At 45.5% G+C, this 25,288-nt stretch overlaps 1 protein-coding gene, 1 non-coding gene and 1 pseudogene across 2 annotated transcripts in view; 1 reads left to right on the top strand and 2 right to left on the bottom strand.

The window, feature by feature from the left end:
- Positions 1-15,557, top strand: part of LOC115126404 (testis-expressed protein 2-like) — a 30,225-nt gene extending 14,668 nt beyond the window's left edge. The window contains exons 3-12 of the mRNA XM_065010476.1: positions 2,599-2,799; positions 2,908-3,223; positions 3,548-3,732; positions 4,341-4,502; positions 10,754-10,853; positions 11,570-11,711; positions 11,957-12,106; positions 12,381-12,581; positions 12,767-12,887; positions 13,288-15,557. Of these exons, the coding sequence (XP_064866548.1) occupies positions 2,599-2,799; positions 2,908-3,223; positions 3,548-3,732; positions 4,341-4,502; positions 10,754-10,853; positions 11,570-11,711; positions 11,957-12,106; positions 12,381-12,581; positions 12,767-12,887; positions 13,288-13,431 (1,722 nt within the window). The 3' untranslated portion in view covers positions 13,432-15,557. The remainder of the gene's footprint in view (positions 1-2,598; positions 2,800-2,907; positions 3,224-3,547; positions 3,733-4,340; positions 4,503-10,753; positions 10,854-11,569; positions 11,712-11,956; positions 12,107-12,380; positions 12,582-12,766; positions 12,888-13,287) is intronic.
- LOC115116912 (large ribosomal subunit protein uL3-like) lies at positions 15,045-25,219 on the bottom strand (annotated as a pseudogene).
- On the bottom strand, positions 15,591-15,716 carry LOC115126406 (small nucleolar RNA SNORA71). Its single transcript, XR_003863148.1, has one exon. It is a non-coding gene; the product is annotated as a small nucleolar RNA SNORA71 (small nucleolar RNA).
- Positions 25,220-25,288: the final 69 nt, after the last annotated feature.

The raw sequence follows: 25,288 nt of genomic DNA, 5'->3' as shown, positions 1-25,288 counted from the left end.
GTCTGGCTTGAATATTTTATTTTCATATTGTTCTTTCCAGCGTGGTTGCAGCAACTATGATGGAGGTGTAACCATGCCTGTCCAGTACAGCTCCACTTGGCTCAGTAGTGTAAAATGGTAGTAGAGAGCTGCCCCTAGCTCTGGTTTCACTGCCATAGATTTGACTACAGGTAAATCACGGCGCTCAATAACCAATGAGTATTCAGGTAATACTAGGAAGGGTTATACTAGAACAATTACAGCAGGGAAGGAAGACAGATTTGAGACAGATTTGCTGACTGTGAAAGTTAACTGCCACAATATCTGACAACAAAAGAATGTCAATGTACATATCACCTTTAAGAGAAATTCATGGTAAGCAACTGCAAACAACAACAGCAAAAGTAAACATCAGTGAACAGCAGTGACTGCCCAAGTGAACACAATGTAAGAAAGTGAAAATAAGGTGAGTTTATTAGAGCGAGAGAAAAACACTAACAAACAAAAAATAGATAAGACATGTATAGAGGCAGGCTCCTGTGATAGATAAGACATGTAAGAGGCAGTCCCAGATAGATAAGACATGTAGAGGCAGTCTCCTGTGATAGATAAGACATGTATAGAGGCAGTCTCCTGTGATAGATAAGACATGTATAGAGGCATTCTCCTGTGATAGATAAGACATGTATAGAGGCAGCCCCCTGTGATAGATAAGACATGTATAGAGGCAGTCTCCTGTGATAGATAAGACATGTATAGAGGCAGTCTCCTGTGATAGATAAGACATGTATAGAGGCAGTCTCCTGTGATAGATAAGACATGTATAGAGGCAGTCTCCTGTGATAGATAAGACATGTATAGAGGCAGTCTCCTGTGATAGATAAGACATGTATAGAGCCAGTCTCCTGTGATAGATAAGACATGTATAGAGCCAGTCTCCTGTGATAGATAAGACATGTATAGAGGCAGTCTCCTGTAATAGATAAGACATGTATAGAGCCAGTCTCCTGTGATAGATAAGATATGTATAGAGCCAGTCTCCTGTGATAGATAAGACATGTATAGAGCCAGTCTCCTGTGATAGATAAGACATGTATAGAGGCAGTCTCCTGTGATAGATAAGACATGTATAGAGCCAGTCTCCTGTGATATATAAGATATGTATAGAGCCAGTCTCCTGTGATAGATAAGACATGTATAGAGCCAGTCTCCTGTGATAGATAAGACATGTATAGAGCCAGTCTCCTGTGATAGATAAGACATGTATAGCGCCAGTCTCCTGCGATAGATAAGACATGTATAGAGGCAGTCTCCTGCGATAGATAAGACATGTATAGAGCCAGTCTCCTGTGATAGATAAGACATGTATAGAGCCAGTCTCCTGTGATAGATAAGACATGTTTAGAGCCAGTACCCTGTGATAGATAAGACATGTTTAGAGCCAGTCCCCTGCGATAGATAAGACATGTATAGAGGCAGTCTCTCCTGTGATAGATAAGACATGTATCTCCTGTGAGCCAGTCTCCTGTGATAGATAAGACATGTATAGAGCCAGTCTCCTGTGATAGATAAGACATGTATAGAGCCAGTCTCCTGTGATAGATAAGACATGTTTAGAGCCAGTACCCTGTGATAGATAAGACATGTTTAGAGCCAGTCCCCTGCGATAGATAAGACATGTATAGAGGCAGTCTCCTGTGATAGATAAGACATGTATAGAGCCAGTCCCCTGTGATAGATAAGACATGTATAGAGCCAGTCTCCTGTGATAGATAAGACATGTATAGAGCCAGTCTCCTGTGATAGATAAGACATGTTTAGAGCCAGTACCCTGTGATAGATAAGACATGTTTAGAGCCAGTCCCCTGTGATAGATAAGACATGTATAGAGCCAGTCCCCTGCGATAGATAAGACATGTATAGAGGCAGTCTCCTGTGATAGATAAGACATGTATAGAGGCAGTCTCCTGTGATAGATAAGACATGTATAGAGGCAGTAACCTAAGACATGTATAGAGGCAGTAACCTGTGAGATAAGACATGTTTAGAGCTCCTGTGATAGATAAGACTCCTGTGATGACATGTTTAGAGCCAGTCCCCTGCGATAGATAAGACATGTATAGAGGCAGTCTCCTGTGATAGATAAGACATGTATAGAGGCAGTCTCCTGTGATAGATAAGACATGTATATCCTGTGATAGATGCAATGCATTTGGAATGTATTCAGACCCCTTGACTTTTGAAAAATCTTGTGAAGTTCCCGCCTTATTCTAAAATGGATTAAATAAAACAATGTCCTCATCAATCTACACACAATACTCCATAATGACAAAGAGAAAACGGTTTTTTATAAATGTTTGCAAATGTATTAAAACTAAAAAAAGTATTCAATAAAATAAAGAGAGTGTCGCGCCTCTACCTCTTATGGTGTCCACCTCTTCTCCTGCTGTTGGAGCACGGAAACCCCATTTTTCCTCTTAGGGAAAGTGTTGGGTGAAATGCTGTTGTTCACGGTAAGCCCCTATGGGCCCTGGTCAAAAGGAGTGCACTATATAGGGAATAGGGTGCCATTCCAGACACAACCCAAACCTGTACTATAACATCCTCCATGCATTCTAGGGCTGGATGAACGAGATGCCCGTGTACGACCCAGAGACCTACCACCCGTTGCTCACCCACTCTGTGTATGCCACCCTGGAGGGCAGCCGCCTACGCCTGGCCTACCCCCGCACCAACATCCCCCGACAGGCAGCCTTCGACGAACCACCCCATGAAGTTGTGTTCCTGCGCTCGCGCTGCTACCAGCTGGCCAACTGCAAGGTCAGTGTGTCCATATAGACATTTGCTTAAGGATTTCTGAAGCATCTAGGCTTTATAAAGGGTTTATAAAGGCTTTGTTACAGTAAGTTGTTCATTATTTCAAACCAGGTCTCCCTGTTGCCTGCTGCCTTGGCACGGAAGAGAGTTTGGAATAAGAAGTACCCTATCTGTATCATACTGGCCGAGGGAGAGGTGGGGAGAGAGGAGGAGGAGGAGAGAGTGGAAGAGGGGCAAGAGGAGGATGAGGAGGAGGAGGAGAGGACAGACAAGCAGACACTCCCAGACACACAGACACAGGGCCTCCCCGACACTCTCTACCTTTTTGGTCGTACAGGAAGAGAGAAGGAGGATTGGTTCCAGCACTTCCTGTTAGCCTCGAAGTCAGAGTTCAAGAGCAGCCCAATCAGAGACGTGCCCAAGTCTGGTAAGAAACCGTGCTGCCCCCTACTGACATGGTTGGTTACATCCAAATGGCACCCTATTCCCCGTGGGTACTGGTCCTGGTCAAAAATAGTGCAAAACATAGGGAATAGGGTGCACACCCTGGACAGAAATCAGTGGTTTGTCATTTTTCATATATAATTAGTATTGAATCCCTCCCCTGTTCCTTACCCCCTCTGCCACTTGACTTGTCCGCCTATTTTCTTGACTCTCTCCCTCACTCTATCTTCCTCCATCTCTCCCCACTTCCTTCCTTCCTTCCTTCTCTCTCTCTCTCTCTCTCTCTCTCCATCTCTCTCTTCCCCAGAGGTGTTATGCAGTGGGAGCTCCAGTATGGACAGTACGGAGCACCTGCCCTCTCTGATTGGCCTGCGTGACCTGGTGGACTACGGCTCCTACATGAGCCGCCTCATTGGCTTAGAGGGTAGCAGTCCCAGTCCCCGCCCCAGCCCCTGCCACAGTGACCAGGGAAGCCCCACAGCCAGGAAGAGGGTACGCTACAAGACTGGACTATTAACCTGGTGGTTCAATGGTGTTTCAATACCAAGACGTTTATTCTTCCCCATACAGATCTGGTCAAACGTACCACACTACATACAGTATCTGGGTTCTTAACCTCTGAACCCTTAACCATCGTTAAATTCCTTAACATAACTCACACTGATTAGAATACATCAATACAGCCACAGTTACAGTTACAGTCCAGTCAGTCTTTGGCCTTGGTGAGAGGAGGATAGATACTGACTGACTCAGCAAGATGCTGTATACATGCTGAGTGGACCAAATGGTTCAGATATCACCTGGCTGGGATATTAATAGGAGCAGTGTACCTGGCTGTGTCGTATTCATTGGGCACGGAAGCAAACAACCAAAACGGGGAGGGACCTACCTGAATTTGACCGATTTGTTGTGACTTGTTTGCTGCGGTCTGCACTAAAGAATATGACCCTGGCTTGGCTGTGTGTTCTGTTCTGATGTCCTGTGTGGTGAGCATCTGTTGTAGAGTAGGTAGTAGTGAGATGGGGCCTGATCCTAGATCAGCACGCCTACTGTGATTTTTTTTTGTAAACCGGCTCTGTTCTGTTCTCTCCTCTATCCAGTTCCCCAGTGAGGAGGCATCAGCAGAGGGGGGCTGCCCAGCAGAGGGCCAACCGGCCTGGGTCAATGCCCTGGTGGGGAGGATCTTCTGGGACTTCCTCCGGGAGAAGTACTGGGTGGACCTGGTGGCCCACAAGATCCAGAAGAAGCTGAGTAAGATCAGGGTGAGTCTGGGAGTTGAGGAAGGGGATGGGGGTTGGTGGGTTTATGAGGTGGGTGGGTGGGTGGGTGGGTGGGTGGGATGTGGATGGATGGATGGATGATGGATGGATGGATGGATGGATGGATGGATGGATGGATGGATGGATGGATGGGTTCGTGGGTCAGTGGTTGGGTGGGTAGGTAGGTGGGTGGATGGATGAATGGAAAGATGGAGGAAATGTCTGTATGTAAAGAAAATCATATCAATATCCTCCATGTCTCTGCACTACATGGTAAGTCCTATAGAATCCAACTACAGTGCATGATCCTCTCACTCTCACTGGGGCACTGGGTACTGGGGTACTGGGGGGGCACTGGGGTACTGGGAACGGGGGCACTAGGGCACTGAGGCACTGGGGTACTGGGGCACTGGGGTACTGGGGCACTGGGGCACTAGGGTTCTAAGGTACTGGGGCACTAGGGTTCTAAGGTACTCGGGCACTGGGGTACTGCTCTGTGCTTGTTACTTATACAGTGGGGAGAACAAGTATTTGATACACTGCCGATTTTACAGGTTTTCCTACTTACAAAGCATGTAGAGGTCTGTCATTTTTATCATAGGTACACTTCAAGTGTGAGAGACGGAATCTAAAACAAAAATCCAGAAAATCACACTGAATGATTTTTAATTAATTAATTAGCATTTTATTGCATGACATAAGTATTTGATCACCTACCAACCAGTAAGAATTCCGGCTCTCACAGACCTGTTAGTTTTTCTTTAAGAAGCCCTCCTGTTCTCCACTCATTACCTGTATTAACTGCACCTGTTTGAACACCTGTCTTTTATACAGACCAGAGATCTGTGTAAGGGTTAAAATTGTAGAGCTGCACAAGGCTGAGATGGGCTACAGGACAATAGGCAAGCAGCTTGGTGAGAAGGCGACAACTGTTTATTAGAAAATGGAAGAAGTTCAAGATGACGGTCAATCACCCTCGGTCTGGGGCTCCATGCAAGATCTCACCTCGTAGGGCATCAATGATCATGAGGAAGGTGAGGGATCAGCCCAGAACTACACGGCAGGACCTGGTCAATGACCTGAAGAGAGCTGGGACCACAGTCTCAAAGAAAACCATTAGTAACACACTACGCCGTCATGGATTAAAATCCTGCAGCTCACGCAAGGTTCCCCTGCTCAAGCCAGCGCATGTCCAGGCCCATCTGAAGTTTGCCAATGACCATCTGGATGATCCAGAGGAGGAATGGGAGAAGGTCATGTGGTCTGATGAGACAAAAATAGAGCTTTTTGGTCTAAACTCCACTCGCCGTGTTTGGAGGAAGAAGAAGGATGAGTACAACCCCAAGAACACCATCCCAACCGTGAAACATGGAGGTGGAAACATCATTCTTTGGGGATGCTTTTCTGCAAAGGGGAGAGGACGACTGCACCGTATTGAGGGGAGGATGGATGGGGCCATGTATCGCGAGATCTTGGCCAACAACCTCCTTCCCTCAGTAAGAGCATTGAAGATGGGTCGTGGCTGGGTTTTCCAGCATGACAATGACCCGAAACACACAGCCAGGGCAACTAAGGAGTGGCTCCGTAAGAAGCATCTCAAGGTCCTGGAGTGGCCTAGCCAGTCTCCAGACCTGAACCCAATAGAAAATCTTTGGAGGGAGCTGAAAGTCCCTATTGCCCAGCGACAGCCCCGAAACCTGAAGGATCTGGAGAAGGTCTGTTTGGAGGAGTGGGCCAAAATCTCTGCCGCAGTGTGTGCAAACCTGGTCAAGAACTACAGGAAAGGTTTCTGTACCAAATATTAAGTTCTGCTTTTCTGATGTATCAAATACTTATGTCATGCAATAAAATGCAAATTAATTACTTAAAAATAATATGTGATTTTCTGGATTTTTGTTTTAGATTCCGTCTCTCACAGTTGAAGTGTACCTATGATAAAAATGATAGACCTCTACATGCTTTGAAAGTAGGAAAACCTGCAAAATCGGCAGTGTATCAAATACTTGTTCTCCCCACTGTACATCAGTCATACTGTTACATTTACATTTACATTTAAGTCATTTAGCAGACGCTCTTATCCAGAGCGACTTACAAATTGGTGCATTCACCTTATGACATCCAGTGGAGCAGCCACTTTACAATAGTGCATCTAAATCTTTTAAGGGGGGGGGTTGAGAAGGATTACTTTATCCTATCCTAGGTATTCCTTAAAGAGGTGGGGTTTCAGGTGTCTCCGGAAGGTGGTGATTGACTCCGCTGTCCTGGCGTCGTGAGGGAGTTTGTTCCACCATTGGGGGCCAGAGCAGCGAACAGTTTTGACTGGGCTGAGCGGGAACTGTACTTCCTCAGTGGTAGGGAGGCGAGCAGGCCAGAGGTGGATGAACGCAGTGCCCTTGTTTGGGTGTAGGGCCTGATCAGAGCCTGGAGGTACTGAGGTGCCGTTCCCCTCACAGCTCCGTAGGCAAGCACCATGGTCTTGTAGCGGATGCGAGCTTCAACTGGAAGCCAGTGGAGAGAGCGGAGGAGCGGGGTGACGTGAGAGAACTTGGGAAGGTTGAACACCAGACGGGCTGCGGCGTTCTGGATGAGTTGTAGGGGTTTAATGGCACAGGCAGGGAGCCCAGCCAACAGCGAGTTGCAGTAATCCAGACGGGAGATGACAAGTGCCTGGATTAGGACCTGCGCCGCTTCCTGTGTGAGGCAGGGTCGTACTCTGCGGATGTTGTAGAGCATGAACCTACAGGAACGGGCCACCGCCTTGATGTTAGTTGAGAACGACAGGGTGTTGTCCAGGATCACGCCAAGGTTCTTAGCGCTCTGGGAGGAGGACACAGTGGAGTTGTCAACCGTGATGGCGAGATCATGGAACGGGCAGTCCTTCCCGGGAGGAAGAGCAGCTCCGTCTTGCCGAGGTTCAGCTTGAGGTGGTGATCCGTCATCCACACTGATATGTCTGCCAGACATGCAGAGATGCGATTCGCCACCTGGTCATCAGAAGGGGGAAAGGAGAAGATTAATTGTGTGTCGTCTGCATAGCAATGATAGGAGAGACCATGTGAGGTTATGACAGAGCCAAGTGACTTGGTGTATAGCGAGAATAGGAGAGGGCCTAGAACAGAGCCCTGGGGACACCAGTGGTGAGAGCACGTGGTGAGGAGACGGATTCTCGCCACGCCACCTGGTAGGAGCGACCTGTCAGGTAGGACGCAATCCAAGCGTGGGCCGCGCCGGAGATGCCCAACTCGGAGAGGGTGGAGAGGAGGATCTGATGGTTCACAGTATCGAAGGCAGCCGATAGGTCTAGAAGGATGAGAGCAGAGGAGAGAGAGTTAGCTTTAGCAGTGCGGAGCGCCTCCGTGATACAGAGAAGAGCAGTCTCAGTTGAATGACTAGTCTTGAAACCTGACTGATTTGGATCAAGAAGGTCATTCTGAGAGAGATAGCGGGAGAGCTGGCCAAGGACGGCACGTTCAAGGGTTTTGGAGAGAAAAGAAAGAAGGGATACTGGTCTGTAGTTGTTGACATCGGAGGGATCGAGTGTAGGTTTTTTCAGAAGGGGTGGAACTCTCGCTCTCTTGAAGACGGAAGGGACGTAGCCAGCGGTCAGGGATGAGTTGATGAGCGAGGTGAGGTAAGGGAGAAGGTCTCCGGAAATGGTCTGGAGAAGAGAGGAGGGGATAGGGTCAAGCGGGCAGGTTGTTGGGCGGCCGGCCGTCACAAGACGCGAGATTTCATCTGGAGAGAGAGGGGAGAAAGAGGTCAGAGCACAGGGTAGGGCAGTGTGAGCAGAACCAGCGGTGTCATTTGAGGATCGAGGATCGGATGTCGTCGACCTTCTTTTCAAAATGGTTGACGAAGTCATCTGCAGAGAGGGAGGAGGGGGGAGGGGGATTCAGGAGGGAGGAGAAGGTGGCAAAGAGCTTCCTAGGGTTAGAGGCAGATGCTTGGAATTTAGAGTGGTAGAAAGTGGCTTTAGCAGCAGCGACAGAAGAGGAAAATGTAGAGAGGAGGGAGTGAAAGGATGCAAGGTCCGCAGGGAGGCGAGTTTTCCTCCATTTCCGCTCGGCTGCCCGGAGCCCTGTTCTGTGAGCTCGCAATGAGTCGTCGAGCCACGGAGCGGGAGGGGAGGACCGAGCCGGCCTGGAGGATAGGGGACATAGAGAGTCAAAGGATGCAGAAAGGGAGGAGAGGAGGGTTGAGGAGGCAGAATCAGGAGATAGGTTGGAGAAGGTTTGAGCAGAGGGAAGAGATGATAGGATGGAAGAGGAGAGAGTAGCGGGGGAGAGAGAGCGAAGGTTGGGACGGCGCGATACCATCCGAGTAGGGGCAGTATGGGAAGTGTTGGATGAGAGCGAGAGGGAAAAGGATACAAGGTAGTGGTCGGAGACTTGGAGGGGAGTTGCAATGAGGTTAGTGGAAGAACAGCATCTAGTAAAGATGAGGTCGAGCGTATTGCCTGCCTTGTGAGTAGGGGGAAGGTGAGAGGGAGAGGTCAAAAGAGGAGAGGAGTGGAAAGAAGGAGGCAGAGAGGAATGAGTCAAAGGTAGACGTGGGGAGGTTAAAGTCGCCCAGAACTGTGAGAGGTGAGCCGTCCTCAGGAAAGGAGCTTATCAAGGCATCAAGCTCATTGATGAACTCTCCGAGGGAACCTGGAGGGCGATAAATGATAAGGATGTTAAGCTTGAAAGGGCTGGTAACTGTGACAGCATGGAATTCAAAGGAGGCGATAGACAGATGGGTAAGGGAGAAAGAGAGAATGACCACTTGGGAGAGATGAGGATCCCGGTGCCACCACCCCGCTGACCAGAAGCTCTCGGGGTGTGCGAGAACACGTGGGCGGACGAAGAGAGAGCAGTAGGAGTAGCAGTGTTATCTGTGGTGATCCATGTTTCCGTCAGTGCCAAGAAGTCGAGGGACTGGAGGGGGCATAGGCTGAGATGAACTCTGCCTTGTTGGCCGCAGATCGGCAGTTCCAGAGGCTACCGGAGACCTGGAACTCCACGTGGGTCGTGCGCGCTGGGACCACCAGATTAGGTGGCCGCGGCCACGCGGTGTGGAGCGTTTGTATGGTCTGTGCAGAGAGGAGAGAACAGGGATAGACAGACACATAGTTGACAGGCTACAGAAGAGGCTACGCTAATGCAAAGGAGATTGGAATGACAAGTGGACTACACGTCTCGAATGTTCAGAAAGTTGAGCTTACGTAGCAAGAATCTTATTGACTAAAATGATTAAAAATGATACAGTACTGCTGAAGTAGGCTAGGTGGCAGTGGCTGCGTTGTTGACTTTGTAGGCTAGCTGGCAGTGGCTGCGTTGTTGATTACGTTACGTTGCGTTAAAAGAACGACAATAGCTGGCTAGGTAACCTAGAAAATTGCTCTAGACTACACAATTATCTTTGATACAGAGACGGCTATGTAGCTAGCTATGTAGCTAGCTACGATCAAACAAATCAAACCGTTGTACTGTAATGAAATGAAATGAAAATGTGATACTACCTGTGGAGCAAGGCGGAATGCGACCGGGTTGTTGAGTTCTAAACGGTAGACGTTGGCTAGCTGTTAACTAGCTAGCAGTGTCTCCTACGTTAAGGACGACAAATAGCTGGCTGCGTTGTTGATTCAGGGGCTAGCTGGCTAGCTAGCTAGCAGTGTTGATTACGTTACGTTGCGTTAAAAGAACGACAATAGCTGGCTAGGTAACCTAGAAAATTGCTCTAGACTACACAATTATCTACACAATTATCTTTGATACAGAGACGGGTATGTAGCTAGCTATGTAGACGGTGGGCGTTAGCTAGCTGGCTAGCTGCTGGGCAGATACGTTAGGACGACGAAATACGATAATTACGCAATTATCTTTGATACAAAGACGGCTATGTAGCTAGCTAAGAAGAAATTGCTAAGATTAGACAAATCAAACCGTTGTACTATAATGAAATGTAATGAAATGTAATGAAAAGTTATACTACCTGCAGACCGAAGTGCAGACCGAAGAGCACAAGGTCAGATGAGGGCAGCAGGCCATCAACATTGAGAGTGGAAAGGGGGATGAGAGGAGAGGAGGAGGGTTAATGCCTTGTCAGCTCACTCTATCATGGGCTGTCATGTGCTGCAGCTCCCCATCACTTTCTTTTCTCCCGATCACACACACTCACACATGCATGCATGTACACACACACTCCCCACCACACACACACACACACACACGTCCTACATTTTATGAACACCATCATTGTATGTTGTCCTACAGTTGCCGTACTTTGTGAATGAACTGAAGTTGGCTGATCTGGACATGGGTACCTGCATACCTCAGGCGCTCAGCATCTCCAAACCCTCACTGGACCACAGAGGTAGGGTGTGTGTGTGTGTGTGTGTGTGTGTGTGTGTGTGTGTGTGTGTGTGTGTGTGTGTGTGTGTGTGTGTGTGTGTGTGTGTGTGTGTGTGTGTGTGTGTGTGTGTGTGTGTGTGTGTGTGTGTGTGTGTGTGTGTGTGTGTGTGTGTGTGTGTGTGTGTGTGTGTGTGTGTGTGTGTGTGTGTGTGTGTGTGTGTGTGTGTGTGTGTGTGTGTGTGTGCGTGTGTGCGTGTGGTGCATCTGTATCTTTCCCCTGCTCAGACCAGACCCAGTGCTGACTTTATCCAATTTGTGTCTTACTCTAAGACTAAGTCCCAAATGGCACCCTATTCCCTTTAGAGTTCACTACTTCTGACCAGGTCTGTCACTATAAAGGGAATGGGGTGCCACTTATCCTTAAGCTCCTTCCTATTGTCTTCCTCCGCAGGATTAGCAATCCACTTAACATTGATCTACATACACACACAATAACAAGCTAATGCTACTTCCCATCAGGCTACTATTGTCATTAGTCTCAATTTGCCATATGACACTGAATGACCATACTACATCTGCCACCTCCCTTTCCCTTTATGATAACATGACAACAATAATGGTTGTCTCGAATAGGAAATCATGATTTGATCCAAAATGTATGTGTGTGTGTGTGTGTGCAAATCTCTCACTTCTGTATCACCTTCATAAAGACCTCTCTCTCTCTACCCCTCCCCCCAGGCCTGTGGTTGGAGATGGAGGTGGTGTATACAGGCTGCCTACAGATGACCCTGGAAACGAAGTTGAACCTGTGTAAACTGGGGAAGGAGAAGTCCATTGGGGTGGATGCTGACGGACACATCCCAGAGACCAGCCAAGTAGGGTAAGACCTGATCCCTATGTCCTCGTACACCACAGATCAGCCTGCATCTCAGATACACTGTTTTGGCTCATGCTGTGTGTGTGTGTGTGTGTGTTCATGTGTTTGTTGTCTGTATAAAGAAGACAGTTTTGTAACCCTGATTCCTGATTAGAACGAAGATAGAAGTTGTACCATGACTCATTATGACTCACAATCATTTGGATCCAAATGCAGTATTTAAAGTATTGTGTGTGTGTGTGTCTCAGCTCCAAGCCCAGGCTGTGTGTATTAGCTGACAGTGATGAGGAGTCCTCCAGTGCCGGCTCGTCTGATGAGGAGGAGGTGCCGCCTACTGAACCCCAGGGAACTCTGGGAGATAAGAGCACAGGCACGCCACCACCACCAGTGACTGATGGGTAAATTGATAGTGTCCAAAACGGCACCCTATTCCCTATGGGCATGGTCAGAAGTAGTGCACCATAGAAGGAATAACGCTCCATTTGGGACACAGGTCATGAGATTTATTTTTTACATTCTTTAATGACAAGTTGTTAACCCTTGTACTGTTTTATTCACTGGATGAGAGACTGTTGTTGTCATTTTAAAGTGAGTTCCAGAGCATTTTTAAAAAGTTTGTAAGTGTTTTTGAAAGAGTGTTTTTATTGAGCTGCGTTTCATGACTCCTCTCAGTGGGAGCACCGGCAGACGGTTCCTGAGGTTCGTGGACAAGATCGCCTCGTCCAAGTACTTCCAGAAGGCCACGGAGAACGAGTACATCAAGAAGAAGATTGCTGAGGTCTCCAACATGCCACTGATGCTCACTGTGGAAGTTCTAGAACTCTCAGGGACTCTGGCTGTCAACATTCCACCTCCCCCTACTGACAGGATATGGTACTACAAACCTGCTAGCTTTAACCATATGAATAGAATCATTCTAGTTCTGTGGTTTTATATCATTCTATAGATACACTGAACTGAAAGGTACATTTGCTCTTGTTTTTGTTTAAGTCTCAAGCAGGTCTTTCTTACTGTCTTTATTTTTGTCTCCCTGACACTCCCTTTGTCTCCCCCCACAGGTACAGTTTCCGTGTGCCTCCCAGGCTGGACCTGCGTGTGCGTCCCATGCTAGGGGAGAGGGAGGTCACCTTCACACACGTCACAGAGTGGATCGAGAAGAAGCTGAGTCGAGAGTTTCAGGTCAGTCTGTCCTCCACCTGTGAGGTGGTACCTGAACATGACATCGTACACGAGACTATCATCATGATATAGTGCTGTGGTCAAGGTTAGCGTAGGTCCAAGCATGATGATACTGTAGCAACAGAATGGTTGTTTGATTCCTGTCTGGACTTACTGTACTCATAGGTAAGGGGCAGAAGTGTTTGCATCAGCTATTTTCATATCTACACATAGCTTGACTAATACAGTTGTCCCAAATGATGTGTACTACTATAAATCCAATCCCATCTGGTACCATATCAGTGTTAAGGTGCACCATACAGTGTTATGTTGATCCTGCAAGTTGCTAGGACTTCATCTTCTGTATTGTTGTCTATGTATATTTGTTTAGCATTGCTTGTTGTTCTTGCGTCCACTGCAGAAGGAGTTTGTGATGCCCAACATGGATGACCTCTATCTTCCTCTCATGTCCTCCGTGCTGGACAACCCTCCAGCAGCCCAGCATTCTCCAGCCCACTCCTCACGCCGCTCCTCCAACGACTCCCAGTACTACGTGTCTGAATAGCGCCTCACTGTGGCAGTGGATGGAGAAGCAAATAAATGGAAAACCAGTGGGCATGGATCCACAGTGGATTCTGAGCAGATAGGGCTTGGTTCAGTCCTAGCTTGTGAGGGATGGTCATAGCGAAGCCTGTGGCGGGCACGTACAACATGGCATGACTGGACAGTGGCATGCAGGAGACAGTGGCATGGCTATGTTCTGAGCAGCAAGAGGAACTGGTATAATCGCATAGAGCCTGGTATAGCACCCAGCCATACTGACTGAACTTAGACAGCACTTTGCAATAGAGAAGTGACCTGCGATAGTCCTGTAATGAACCAGGCTGATGTTTATTGGGATGAGTCTTCGCCGTGAGGCAGAACGATTTCCACTAGATGGAACAGCAAAAATTCTAAATTGGCTGTATTATAAAAATTCACACAAAAATGGGCTTTTTGGTCTTAATTTTAAGTTTAGGGTTAAGGATAGGTTTTCAAATCAGATTTAGACTTTGTGGCAGTGCCAGTAAGTGACCACTCTGCATAGCTGCCTCCAGAACAAAATACACTAAGCTGTGTAATGAAGACAGTGAGTGTGTCCCAGTTGGCACCATATATATATCATAGGAGGTTGCAACCATGTTTGATAACATTCCACCAATTCCACTCGTCGTTAACACAAGCCCATTCTCCGCAATTAAGGTGTCACCAACCCCGTGCTATATGGTACACTGCTTTTGACCAGGACCCTGCAATGGTAGTGCACTACATAGGGAATAGGGTGCCATTTTGAATAAAACAGCAATATGTTCACTTGAAGGAAAGTGAATATGGGCATTACTGGTATGAACTGTCACTGTACGATGACTATGCTGTGATATACTGAATCAGTTTGTCCTCAACTGTTGAAGGTGAGCGGTGTACTCATGTTGTCCAGTGGGCTGTCCAGAACATTGGTGTGTTACTGGCCTGACAAAATGGACTCCCTGAACAATTCCTATTTTAACAGTGATTGTAGCCGAGTAGATTCCTAGGAGATTATTGGTTCTTTAAAACGTTCATCATCAAATGGCTTTCTGAGTGGATTTTTGGACAGTGTACCCCCTCTTCATTCATCAACTAACCGACAATAAAGCATGTAGAAATAGACAGGCTATCAAGATATTGTGGGAAAAATTAAACTTCATAAAAATACATGATTAAGATACCTAGTGCATCTTTATTGGTCAATTGCATACAAGGTCCAACCGAAATTTGACTTCCGTTTTTAACCGTGAGCCACCAGTGGTATAGTGGAGGGAAGCCACAAGTGCTCTTGTTTAGCCATCATTTGTTTTGTGTGTGTGTGGGGTGGGGGGAAGAGGTGATACATTGAAAGTATAGGGAGAGTTACTTCTTCCCCACCACCAGTTTACACAACTATTTTATTTACCAATACATCACCATGCCACCATTAGTCACTTATCCAAATTTGTCCCCCAAATGGCAGCCCATTCTATATTTATACAGGAAATAGGGTGTCATTTGGGCCCTGAACAAAAGTAGTAGACTATATGGGGAATAGGGTGCCATTTGGGACATTGGCAGTCTAAACTAAGCTGAAGCTTATTTGAAAAGAATAGCCAAACACCACCTGGATAGATAAGACTGTTTTATTAGAAGACTGTTACTATAAGAACTTGTTTCTCTGTTGAGCTAGTTATAACGGTGGACCACCATCACTTCTAAACCTCCTCTGGCAATGGTTCGGCGGGCAGTTTATTCAACACGTCCTTCTTCAGTGGGCCCTGGAGGTCAAAAGTCACAGCAGGGTCAACAGAAATCCAGTATTAAAGCAACAGGTTCACCCAGACATGGGTCATGTCAGCTGAGAACGAGGGTAATGTCTCAAATGGCACCCTATATAGTGCACTATGTTTTACCAGAGCACTATGGGTGCCATTTGGAACGCGTTTGGGAGAGCACCACTCCACCTCGTTCCCCATCATGCTCCAGTCCACATCCCTTTAATTCCACATCTCAATTCCCTTGACCTTATTTTTCTGAGCACTATTCAGAATCCAGCTAATACACATCCAATTTCACAATTGTCATAGCATTAGATCACAGCAGGGGGGGTGGTCAAGCAAAATAAAACGTATATATATTTTTTTTAAACACGTTAAAAGTATTGATTGTTGAAGATGTTCGAAAGATACAGGGTTTGACAGGAACAGGTATTCCAACAAACACGGGAAAATCTTTCATCACTATTCCTGTACTATCAATGACTAGGACAACAGTCATGTCGTAGTCACTTTCGATACAGGGTGTCTGTCTTCACACAAACGCTTCAGTGCCTCCCCCCAACCTACGCTGTCCCTACATAAACCTACAGCCTTCCCCTTTACTTACCCACACTCCTCCCTCCACCCCAACCTACGCTGTCCCTACATAAACCTACAGCCTTCCCCTTTACTTACCCACACTCCTCCCTCCATCACTAACATGGTCCTACAGTCCTTCCATCACTAACATTCCGTCAGTCCCACCATCACTAACATGGTCCGTCAGTCCCCATCACTAACATGGTCCTCCCTCCATCACTAACATGGTCCGTCAGTCCCACTCCTCCCTCCATCACTAACATGGTCCGTCAGTCCCACTCCTCCCTCCATCACTAACATGGTCCGTCAGTCCCACTCCTCCCTCCATCACTAACATGGTCCGTCAGTCCCACTCCTCCCTCCATCACTAACATGGTCCATCAGTCCCACTCCTCCCTCTATCACTAACATTGTCCGTAAGTCCCACTCCTCCATCACTAACATTGTCCGTCAGTCCCACTCCCCTCTACAATGATTCAGCTCACTCCCACATCCATCCACAGCCAGCGGGCCCTTCCACCCAGGCCCAAACCCAGCAGGTACCCACCATGAAGGCCCTCTTCTCCTGGGGGGTCTGGAAGTGACCGTAGCCAAACTTGGATGTGGTGTCGATGAACTTGAGGTCGATGGTCTCCTTGGACTTGCGTGATGTGTGCACTAGCATGGACTGTGAGAGAGAAGCACATGACCACACACACAAGTGGTTAGAGTTCAACACAAGGTCAAATATATCCCATGCTTTTGCATCCCCAACTCCTATGGTCATGTTTTCCTCTCTGGCATCAGTGGTTTGATTCCTTCACTATTATTCAGAAATTAAAACATCATACATCATCTGCACAGAGGTAGTTGTCACTAAGACATGGGCACTGTACCTTTCTCAGGGTGAGGACACGTTTCTTACAGCCGATCACACAGCCCTTCAGCATCAAGAAGTCATTTTTCACGTCACCATAGTGGGGGAACCCTCCCTACAGACAGACAACAGGAGAGGATGGATGAATAATTATACAGATTAAACAAGTAGTACACCACATTAATGGCCACAACCTGCAATACATACTCTATTATAGTGCAAATACTGGCCATATACCCATCTTGCATGTCTGGCCTCTACTTTCGGCTTTACAGTGTGACATCAGACAAAGCTGGTGATTAAACGAGAGGATGCATCACTTCATTAAAACCTCCTAAGGATTCACCCCACCCACAACCCCAAATTTTCAACTAAAATTATATACCCAAATCTAACTGCCTGTAGCAAGGATATGCATATTCTTGATACCATTTGAAAGGAAACACTGACGTTTGTGGAAATGTGAAAGGAATTTAGGAGAATAACACATTAGATCTGGTAAAAGATAGTATAAATTAAAAAAAACATTTGAAATGCAAGAGAAAGGCCATAATGTATTATTCCAGCTTAGGTGGAATTTCAATTTTGGCCAATAGATGGCGGCAGTGTATTTTCAACGTTTTAGGCTGATCCAATGAACCATTGATGTTCAAAATGTTGTATCAAGACTGCCCAAATGTGCCTAATTTGTTTATTAATAACTTTAAGTTCAAAACTGTGCACTCTCCTGAAACAGCATGGTATTATTTCACTGTAATAGCTCCTGTAAATTGGACAGTGCAGTTAGATTAACAAGAATTTAGGCTTTCTGCCCATATAAGATGTCTATGTCCTGGGAAATGTTGTTACTTACAACCTCATGCTAATCACATTAGCTCAACAGTCCTGTGAACGGGACACGATCCCGAAGAAGTTTGAACCAACAGTAAGAATTAGAATGGTTACCATGTTATAGCACATCATTTCCAGGCTCAGTACCATGTCAATAACATTATATTACCATGGGGGTGATAGTCTTCTGGGTGGTGTCGTAGTTAGTGGAAGCGTTGTTCTTGATCACTTTGCCATCCTGGACATGGATCCCTTTGCCAATACGGTAGATCTGTAGACCAGAGTAACACACTGAAACAGCACCATGGTGGTGAACCAGTCTAAGCAGTACAGTATGAACCTCTACGTAATTACAGTCACAACAGAACCCTAACTAGTTCCAGTTGAATACGCAACTCAAACATCCACACAGAACGTTCATTAACAAAGTAGAATATATGAAGAAAACTATTTTACAAAGTAGTCAGTCCCTTTGAGGTCAAAACACCTATTTTTCAAGGAACACTTGGTCAACTACTGAATTTCACATGCCCATCTCATCTAATGAATTTCACATGCCCATCTCAACTACTGAATTTCACATGCCCATCTCAACTACTGAATTTCACATGCCCATCTCAACTACTGAATTTCACATGCCCATCTCAACTACTGAATTTCACATGCCCATCTCAACTACTGAATTTCACATGCCCATCTCAACTACTGAATTTCACATGCCCATCTCAACTACTGAATTTCACATGCCCATCTCAACTACTGAATTTCACATGCCCATCTCAACTACTGAATTTCACATGCCCATCTCAACTACTGAATTTCACATGCCCATCTCAACTACTGAATTTCACATGCCCATCTCAACTACTGAATTTCACATGCCCATCTCAACTACTGAATTTCACATGCCCATCTCAATTTCACATGCCCATCTCAACTACTGAATTTCACATGCCCATCTCATCTAATGAATTTCACATGCCCATCTCAACTACTGAATTTCACATGCCCATCTCAACTACTGAATTTCACATGCCCATCTCAACTACTGAATTTCACATGCCCATCTCAACTACTGAATTTCACATGCCCATCTCAACTACTGAATTTCACATGCCCATCTCAACTACTGAATTTCACATGCCCATCTCAACTACTGAATTTCACATGCCCATCTCATCTAATGAATTTCACATGCCCATCTCAACTACTGAATTTCACATGTCCATCTCAACTAGAGCCCTGGTGCTGCGGACCTTCTTGTTGAGCTCTGTGCGGTGGTGGTAGCCCTTCTGGCCGGCACGGGCGATGGTGTAGCCCACACGGGAAGGGTGCCAGGCTCCGATACAGGCCACCTTACGGAGGCCCTTGTGAGTCTTCCTGGGCAGTTTCTTCACTCCCCAACGACTGGTCACACCTGACAACCAATAGGAAAACCAGTAGGAAATGGGTTAAGCCACAGGACCAGCCAATAGAATATAATAGCTGAATAGTAATATACCGTCAGTCAGCAGATATTGACATGCATCTTTTACTAATTAGATTATATTAGCAAGTAGAACAACTCTGGGTCTTTGAGCCATTCTGTTAGATCTTGAGACATGTCTCAACTTTGGAGATATTATAAACAATGGTACTGCCATGTCATTAATGTCCATATAGATTTCTCCCACTCATCCCCAGGCTGAGTGACAACTCATATGGTCATTCTCAACAACAAAAATCTCTCTGGCATCAGTGGTTTGATTCCTTCACTATTATTCAGAAATTAAAACATCATACATCATCTGCACAGAGGACATTGTCACGTTTGGTAGCAAGACAGAACAAATACCTCGACGACAAAGTACCTCAGAACCTCTTACCTTTCATCCCATGACCTTTGGAGACCCCAATGACGTCTATCATCTCGTCCTGGTAGAAGACTGAGGACACAGGGACGGGCTGCTCCAGCTTCTCCTTGACCCAGTCCACCTTCTCGGAGATGGTGCCGCCGTTCAGCTGCACCTCCATGATATGGGCCTTCTTAGCTTTGAGGGGCAGCAGGCGAATCTAGAGAGACACAATTATAAAATGTACAGAAGCCAGCAAGATTCACACACAACTTTAGTGCCTCCACTCCCTTCACTTCCACACTGACTAAATATGATTTATTCTAGGATTCAGTCTCTGAACCAGGATTAGCTTCCCTTTCCCCAATCCTACCCATTATTGGGGGAAATCTCAAGATCAGCGCCCAGGGCAGGGTTGTCAAACTCATTTTGCCCCGGGAGCCGCAGTCGGTCTACAACGACATCCGGAAGGCCGCACTGAATTTGGTAAAATATTTACTTGCCACCAATTTGCAAAAATGCATCCACCCCCTCCAGTGCTCACTCTGTCTAGCTTTCATTTGGGAGATTATTAACGAGCTAGACAATTTCAAGAAACTATGAATGTAGGTCTATTATTTCTACAGTTTAAATTTGGTTTTAGTCATTTTAAAGCTTTTAAAGTTTGTTTTCCTATACACACAAATCGAAAATGACATATACAACATTATTTTTTTATACATCTAAACACCCGCGGGCTGTATGTTTGACACCCCTGGTGTAGAGGCAACTTCACCCTACAGTCCTGTGAGTCATCAGTCAGGTCTCCGATAGCCTTGTCTATTTGTGAGGCCTTGACTCATATGGTCATGTTTTTCTCTCTGGCATCAGTGGTTTGATTCCTTCACTATTATTCAGAAATTAAAACATCATACATCATCTGCAGAAAGAGAAAAAACATCTGCCAAATGTGACACCGACCATAAGAATGATCAAGACCGCTAGAACAGATCTGGAACAAGGCGAATACTCTCACTGGAGACATGATTCACATTGCTCTATCCCCACATCGTACAGTAATCATATCTCTGCTTCGACAAACAGACACAATACCCTGAATTCAATCAGTAACATTGAGCAATGTTTGTTGCCAACACAAACTTTCCTCAAGTGCAGTCGAGGTACTGCTCCTCACAGGAGTATTTTTAAACTGTAATTTGAAACTCCATACTCTAGTACTCCTCTGCATGTGTGCGTGCGAGAGAGAGAAGACATTTGTTCGCAACGGGGGCCTTGAGATTAGGGAAGGTTTGTTCTAGGCTATAACTCAGACAGCCGTGCCCGTTCTGAAGGGAGGTCCTTGGGGTGGAGACAGATGAACCCCAGGGATACCACCAGCTGTCACTTACTCACCACAAGCCAATAGAAACTCACCGAGGATAGGAGTGGAGGATTTCTATTGGATCACATGATTGATAAGAGGGTTCTATGTACCTGAGTGTGGATGAGGACCCGGATGGATGTGCAGTATTTCTTCATGTTATTAAAGTCCTTCTCCAGCTGCTTCTTGCCACTCTCGTCTGTCCACTTCTTGGCATACTTGGTGAATGCCTTCTTCTTGCTCTTGTACCTGGAAGAGTTTACATACAGGGTAGAGATTGAAAAATAATCTCTTGATCATATGTTACTTCCCCCTCCTTCTCTGGCATCAGCGGTTTGATTTCAACACTATTATTCAGAAATTAAAACATCAAACATCATCTGCACAGAGGTCAGTCACAGTCTATACTTTAATGTGCCCCACCAGCTTTTGTAGAATCTGCGCTTGCACTCGTCACTGAGGTGCTCGGCAAGATGGTCTTGAAGGACCTCAGGCCACGGACTGTGTCGATGTACCCAACAACCCCCACCACCATCACAGGCGGAGTCTCGATGATAGTGACCGCCTCCACAGACTCACGTTTGGCTTGCTCTGTTGGGAGAGGAGATATGGGTCATTTGCCACCAAAATGATAAAGACAAATGGCCTGTGTGTCGCCTACAGGAGGAACGACAAAGTGTCATATCAATGTCAGAGCAGAAGAGGAAGACTAGGATTGAAAACAGAGCTGGGCTCTATGGTCAATGCCACATGTTCTCTTCTGGCATCAGCGGTTTGATTCCATCACCATTATTCAGAAATGAAAACATCATACAGCGTCTTCTCAGAGATCCTTGTCTAGACAGGACAAACAGATCTGGGACCAGGTCTAATTCTCTCATGGCTCTTACTCCTGGTTCACATATACATTGTTCTATCCAGATTTGACATCATCCCACACTATAAGGCAGACTGTACATACTCAGGCCAGTGCGGTGCACCTCACGCAGGATGTGGGTCATGCCGGCCTTGTAGCCCATGAAGGCGGTGAGGTGGACGGGCTGGCTGGGGTCGTCCTGGGGCCAGCTGCGGGGCTTCCCGCGGTGCTTCTTGCTGCGCTTGCAGGGCAGGAAGCCCATGTGCCCATGGCGGGGCGCGTGGAATTTACGGTGAGACTGGGAGGGAGCAAAACAGATGTTCACGTCAATTCACTTCTGATAATGCTTCAAGGGCTCTAAAACCCCAGGTTATTGCTGTGCTTTACACTTGATAAAGTTGATTTTGATGTCTATTTTTTACATTTCAGTTGAATTCATATCACCCTTCTCTGAAGTATCAAACATGGGTTACTAGATCTGGGCTCTAAACAGAACTAGTAATATAATAACCTACAAGGATTAGTGAAAACAAGTACAATAAACGAATAACTTATCAATAACATAGAAAACAAAGCACAGGCTGGTCCCAGACTAGACGTAACATATTACATGTAAATCCAGGACACTCCAATATGATACATTTGGTTACATAAAGACAGAGGACAAACAGGAAAGTAGGGTGTTTGGTCGGGTTATAACGCCAACGTCTAGCAAACCAAAGGTGGCGAGTACAAATCTCACAAACAACTTTTACATTTCAGCTAATTAGCAACTTTTTAACTACCCTGCAACTACTTAACATGTTAGCTAACCCTATTGATATATATTATATAATTGTTTTGCTCCTTTGCACCCCAGTATCTCTACTTGTCCATTCATCTTCTGCACATCTATCACTCCAGTGTGTAATTGCTAAATTGTAATTATTTTGCCACTATGGCCTATTTATTGCCTTACCTCCCTAATCTTACCTCATTTGCACACATTGTATATAGATTTTTCTATTGTATTATTGACTGTATGTTTGTTTATTCCATGTGTAACTCTGTGTTGTTGTTGGTGTCAAACTGCTTTGCTTTATCTTGGCCAGGTCTCAGTTGTAAATGAGAACTTGTTCTCAACTGGTCTACCTGGTTAAATAAAGGTGAAATAAAATAAAATGTTAATAGAAATAACCCAATTCCTAATATCTTAACCCTTTGCCTATCTAACTTTAGCCACCTAGCTAGAATTTGTAACCTATCATATGTTTTACAATTTGAAATTCACATGTTCCGAATTTGTAACACATTACACGAAATGGGTGATGACAAATTAATACCTACCATATGATATTACACTAAATGGAGTGTCTCGGAATTTACGTACAGAATAAAATGAAATGCTTGGGGACCAAGTTGAAGAACCAGGGGTAATAGCCCTGAAGAATACCCAAAATCACCTCCTCCCCATTCGTCCCATCAGTAACCCACACATCCTACGTGTTTATGACAGACGTCTTGTCCAGATTAGCTCGGTGACAAGAACAGGTGTCAGGAAGAGGCCTAATGGCTGCATTCTGAGAATGAATGGCCATGTTGTGTGCCCTGTCAACCTCGGAGCTTCAGTAACGGCTGCTCAAGACAAGTGCCTGTGTGCTGAACAGCCCATACACTGACTAATATAGACAAAGAGACGGTCTTGAGAAATGTAGTGACGATCAAGATTCATTAGCCATCAGAACACATGCAGAGTAATAGTGGAAAATTCATTTTACAGGGATCAACATACCCACACTAGAAATATGCCTTCATAAGCTGACTGAACAGACTAGTCCATTTCTGTGAGAGCTAAAAGAAAATAAGAATATTCTTGCAAATGGACCAATAATGCAAAGCATTGTACATTTCTGTGCACGGATTTGAAAGACAGACGAAAACCTGGGGAAAAGGTTGCATTGAGGTCAATAGATTAATTTCTGTCCACATGAAACAAATCCGTCATTATTCAAACCAAGTTAGTAGCACAACTAATGGGAAATATTTCCTATACAGCATTCATTACAAATTAATAGTTGAGAAACTCAAATAAAGAAAACGTCTCTAAAAAGTCATCGTGACTGCAGATGATTCTGAGGTAGCTGAGAAACAGCCAAAAGTCCAAAGAAATGAGGATATTACCGACGTTGAGGCCATGTGCAAAAAGCACAACGCCATTGCCCTCTTGCACATGGCCTACTGAGAAAGAACAGCAAGCACGCAACGTGTTCAACAAGTTGTCTTAATACCCAACAAAACACACCAGAAACTTACAATCAAACCATACACACATAAACAAACACACAAACAGAGCCCCTGACCGAAGTTAGTAGACCCCAAGGTGCCCTTCAGGTTAGAAATATAGAAAAGACAGCAGGACCACTGACCATGTCTGTGTGTGCTGTCCAGGCAAGGGACAGAAAGAGATAGGAACAAGTGCTGATGTCAGAGTCATACTCAAGATGTTACTCTGTGCAAGGGCTCTAATTTGGTGGCTGGCCCAGTTAAGGAGCCGTATTCATTTTCAAACAAGACCAGGGCTGCCAGCAGTGGCTCATGGTGGGTCATGTGGTGGGGTGCCCAGACAACTGGCTGCAGACATCTGTGGGGAGAGAGAGACATCTACTGTTTATCTACTGTTACTGTACCAATTCATAACATGTTTGGGAGGAGGACTTAGTATATGTAGGCTTAAAGGCTCTTATGAAGATTGAATGCATGACAAGGTTCAAGGGTATTTATTAGTCACTTTTACGAGCTAATAAACATGACATGTTTCCCCAGCGTAACACGGGATTGTTTTTAAGCTTAAAAAAAAAAGAGCAAAAATATAGGATAATAACAATAGCTATTCAAACCTCTAAATTACTTCATAATGCAATTGTTTTCCGGACAACTATTTACCAATTTTGAGACAGAACTGTCGGTCACCGTAGAGTACAATACAACATATCTAAGGAACGCGCTAGCTACATGCAGTACAAATATTAACGGCACGCAAAACGTGTGGGACAGAACAAAGGACACATTCTTTGGGCCCAATTCAAAATCTGAGCCAACAAAGTGGATATTGGTCAAATCCGTCATAATTTGTGTGTTCCAACAGGACCACAAGGTGGTAACTAAAATCCGGGTCTGATATACTTGACTATTTTCGCTGCATAATATTTAAAGTTCTCCTTCTCTGGGTTAGAAAATAATTCGGCTAAATGCTAACCCCAGTTCTTAGAAACTGGTAGCAACGTTAGTCATATAGACATAGTTTTTTGGGGTGACGATGACATGAACAAGCTTTGCGGTTGACATCCATACATGTATTACTCCCATTTTTACCCACACATGAGTGTCAAATACACAAAAAGTCTTAATGTAGGCTAATTTGGATTGGCGGCAACGAGGAGATTCTGGATCTAGCTGAAATTATCACCCCCACGTGGCACATGCGTAGCGTTTTCATGGCATTTCCATTGTTTTAGTCGAACTCTTTTACTACTTTAGATAGCTAACTTAACTACCTGATCTAGTCGCGGGAAAATACCTCCATTTGATAATCGTAACGCTTATCATTAATAGTTTCATTAATACAACTTACTGTAACAACTCATCCTCTTCAGCTCACCACCCTCAACTAGATTTGCGCACACTGATGACTTTCTGGACGTTTTTTCGTAATTTGATGTTTTATGCCACCTTGTGGACTGGAAGTTCATTGAATTAGAACACACCAGAGATCAGTATATAATGACGAGATCCCAAAGGCGGG

This window comes from Oncorhynchus nerka, linkage group LG26 (assembly GCF_034236695.1).
Source record: "Oncorhynchus nerka isolate Pitt River linkage group LG26, Oner_Uvic_2.0, whole genome shotgun sequence".
Taxonomy (NCBI): domain Eukaryota; kingdom Metazoa; phylum Chordata; class Actinopteri; order Salmoniformes; family Salmonidae; genus Oncorhynchus; species Oncorhynchus nerka.
This window is presented reverse-complemented; position numbering and strand designations above follow the sequence as displayed.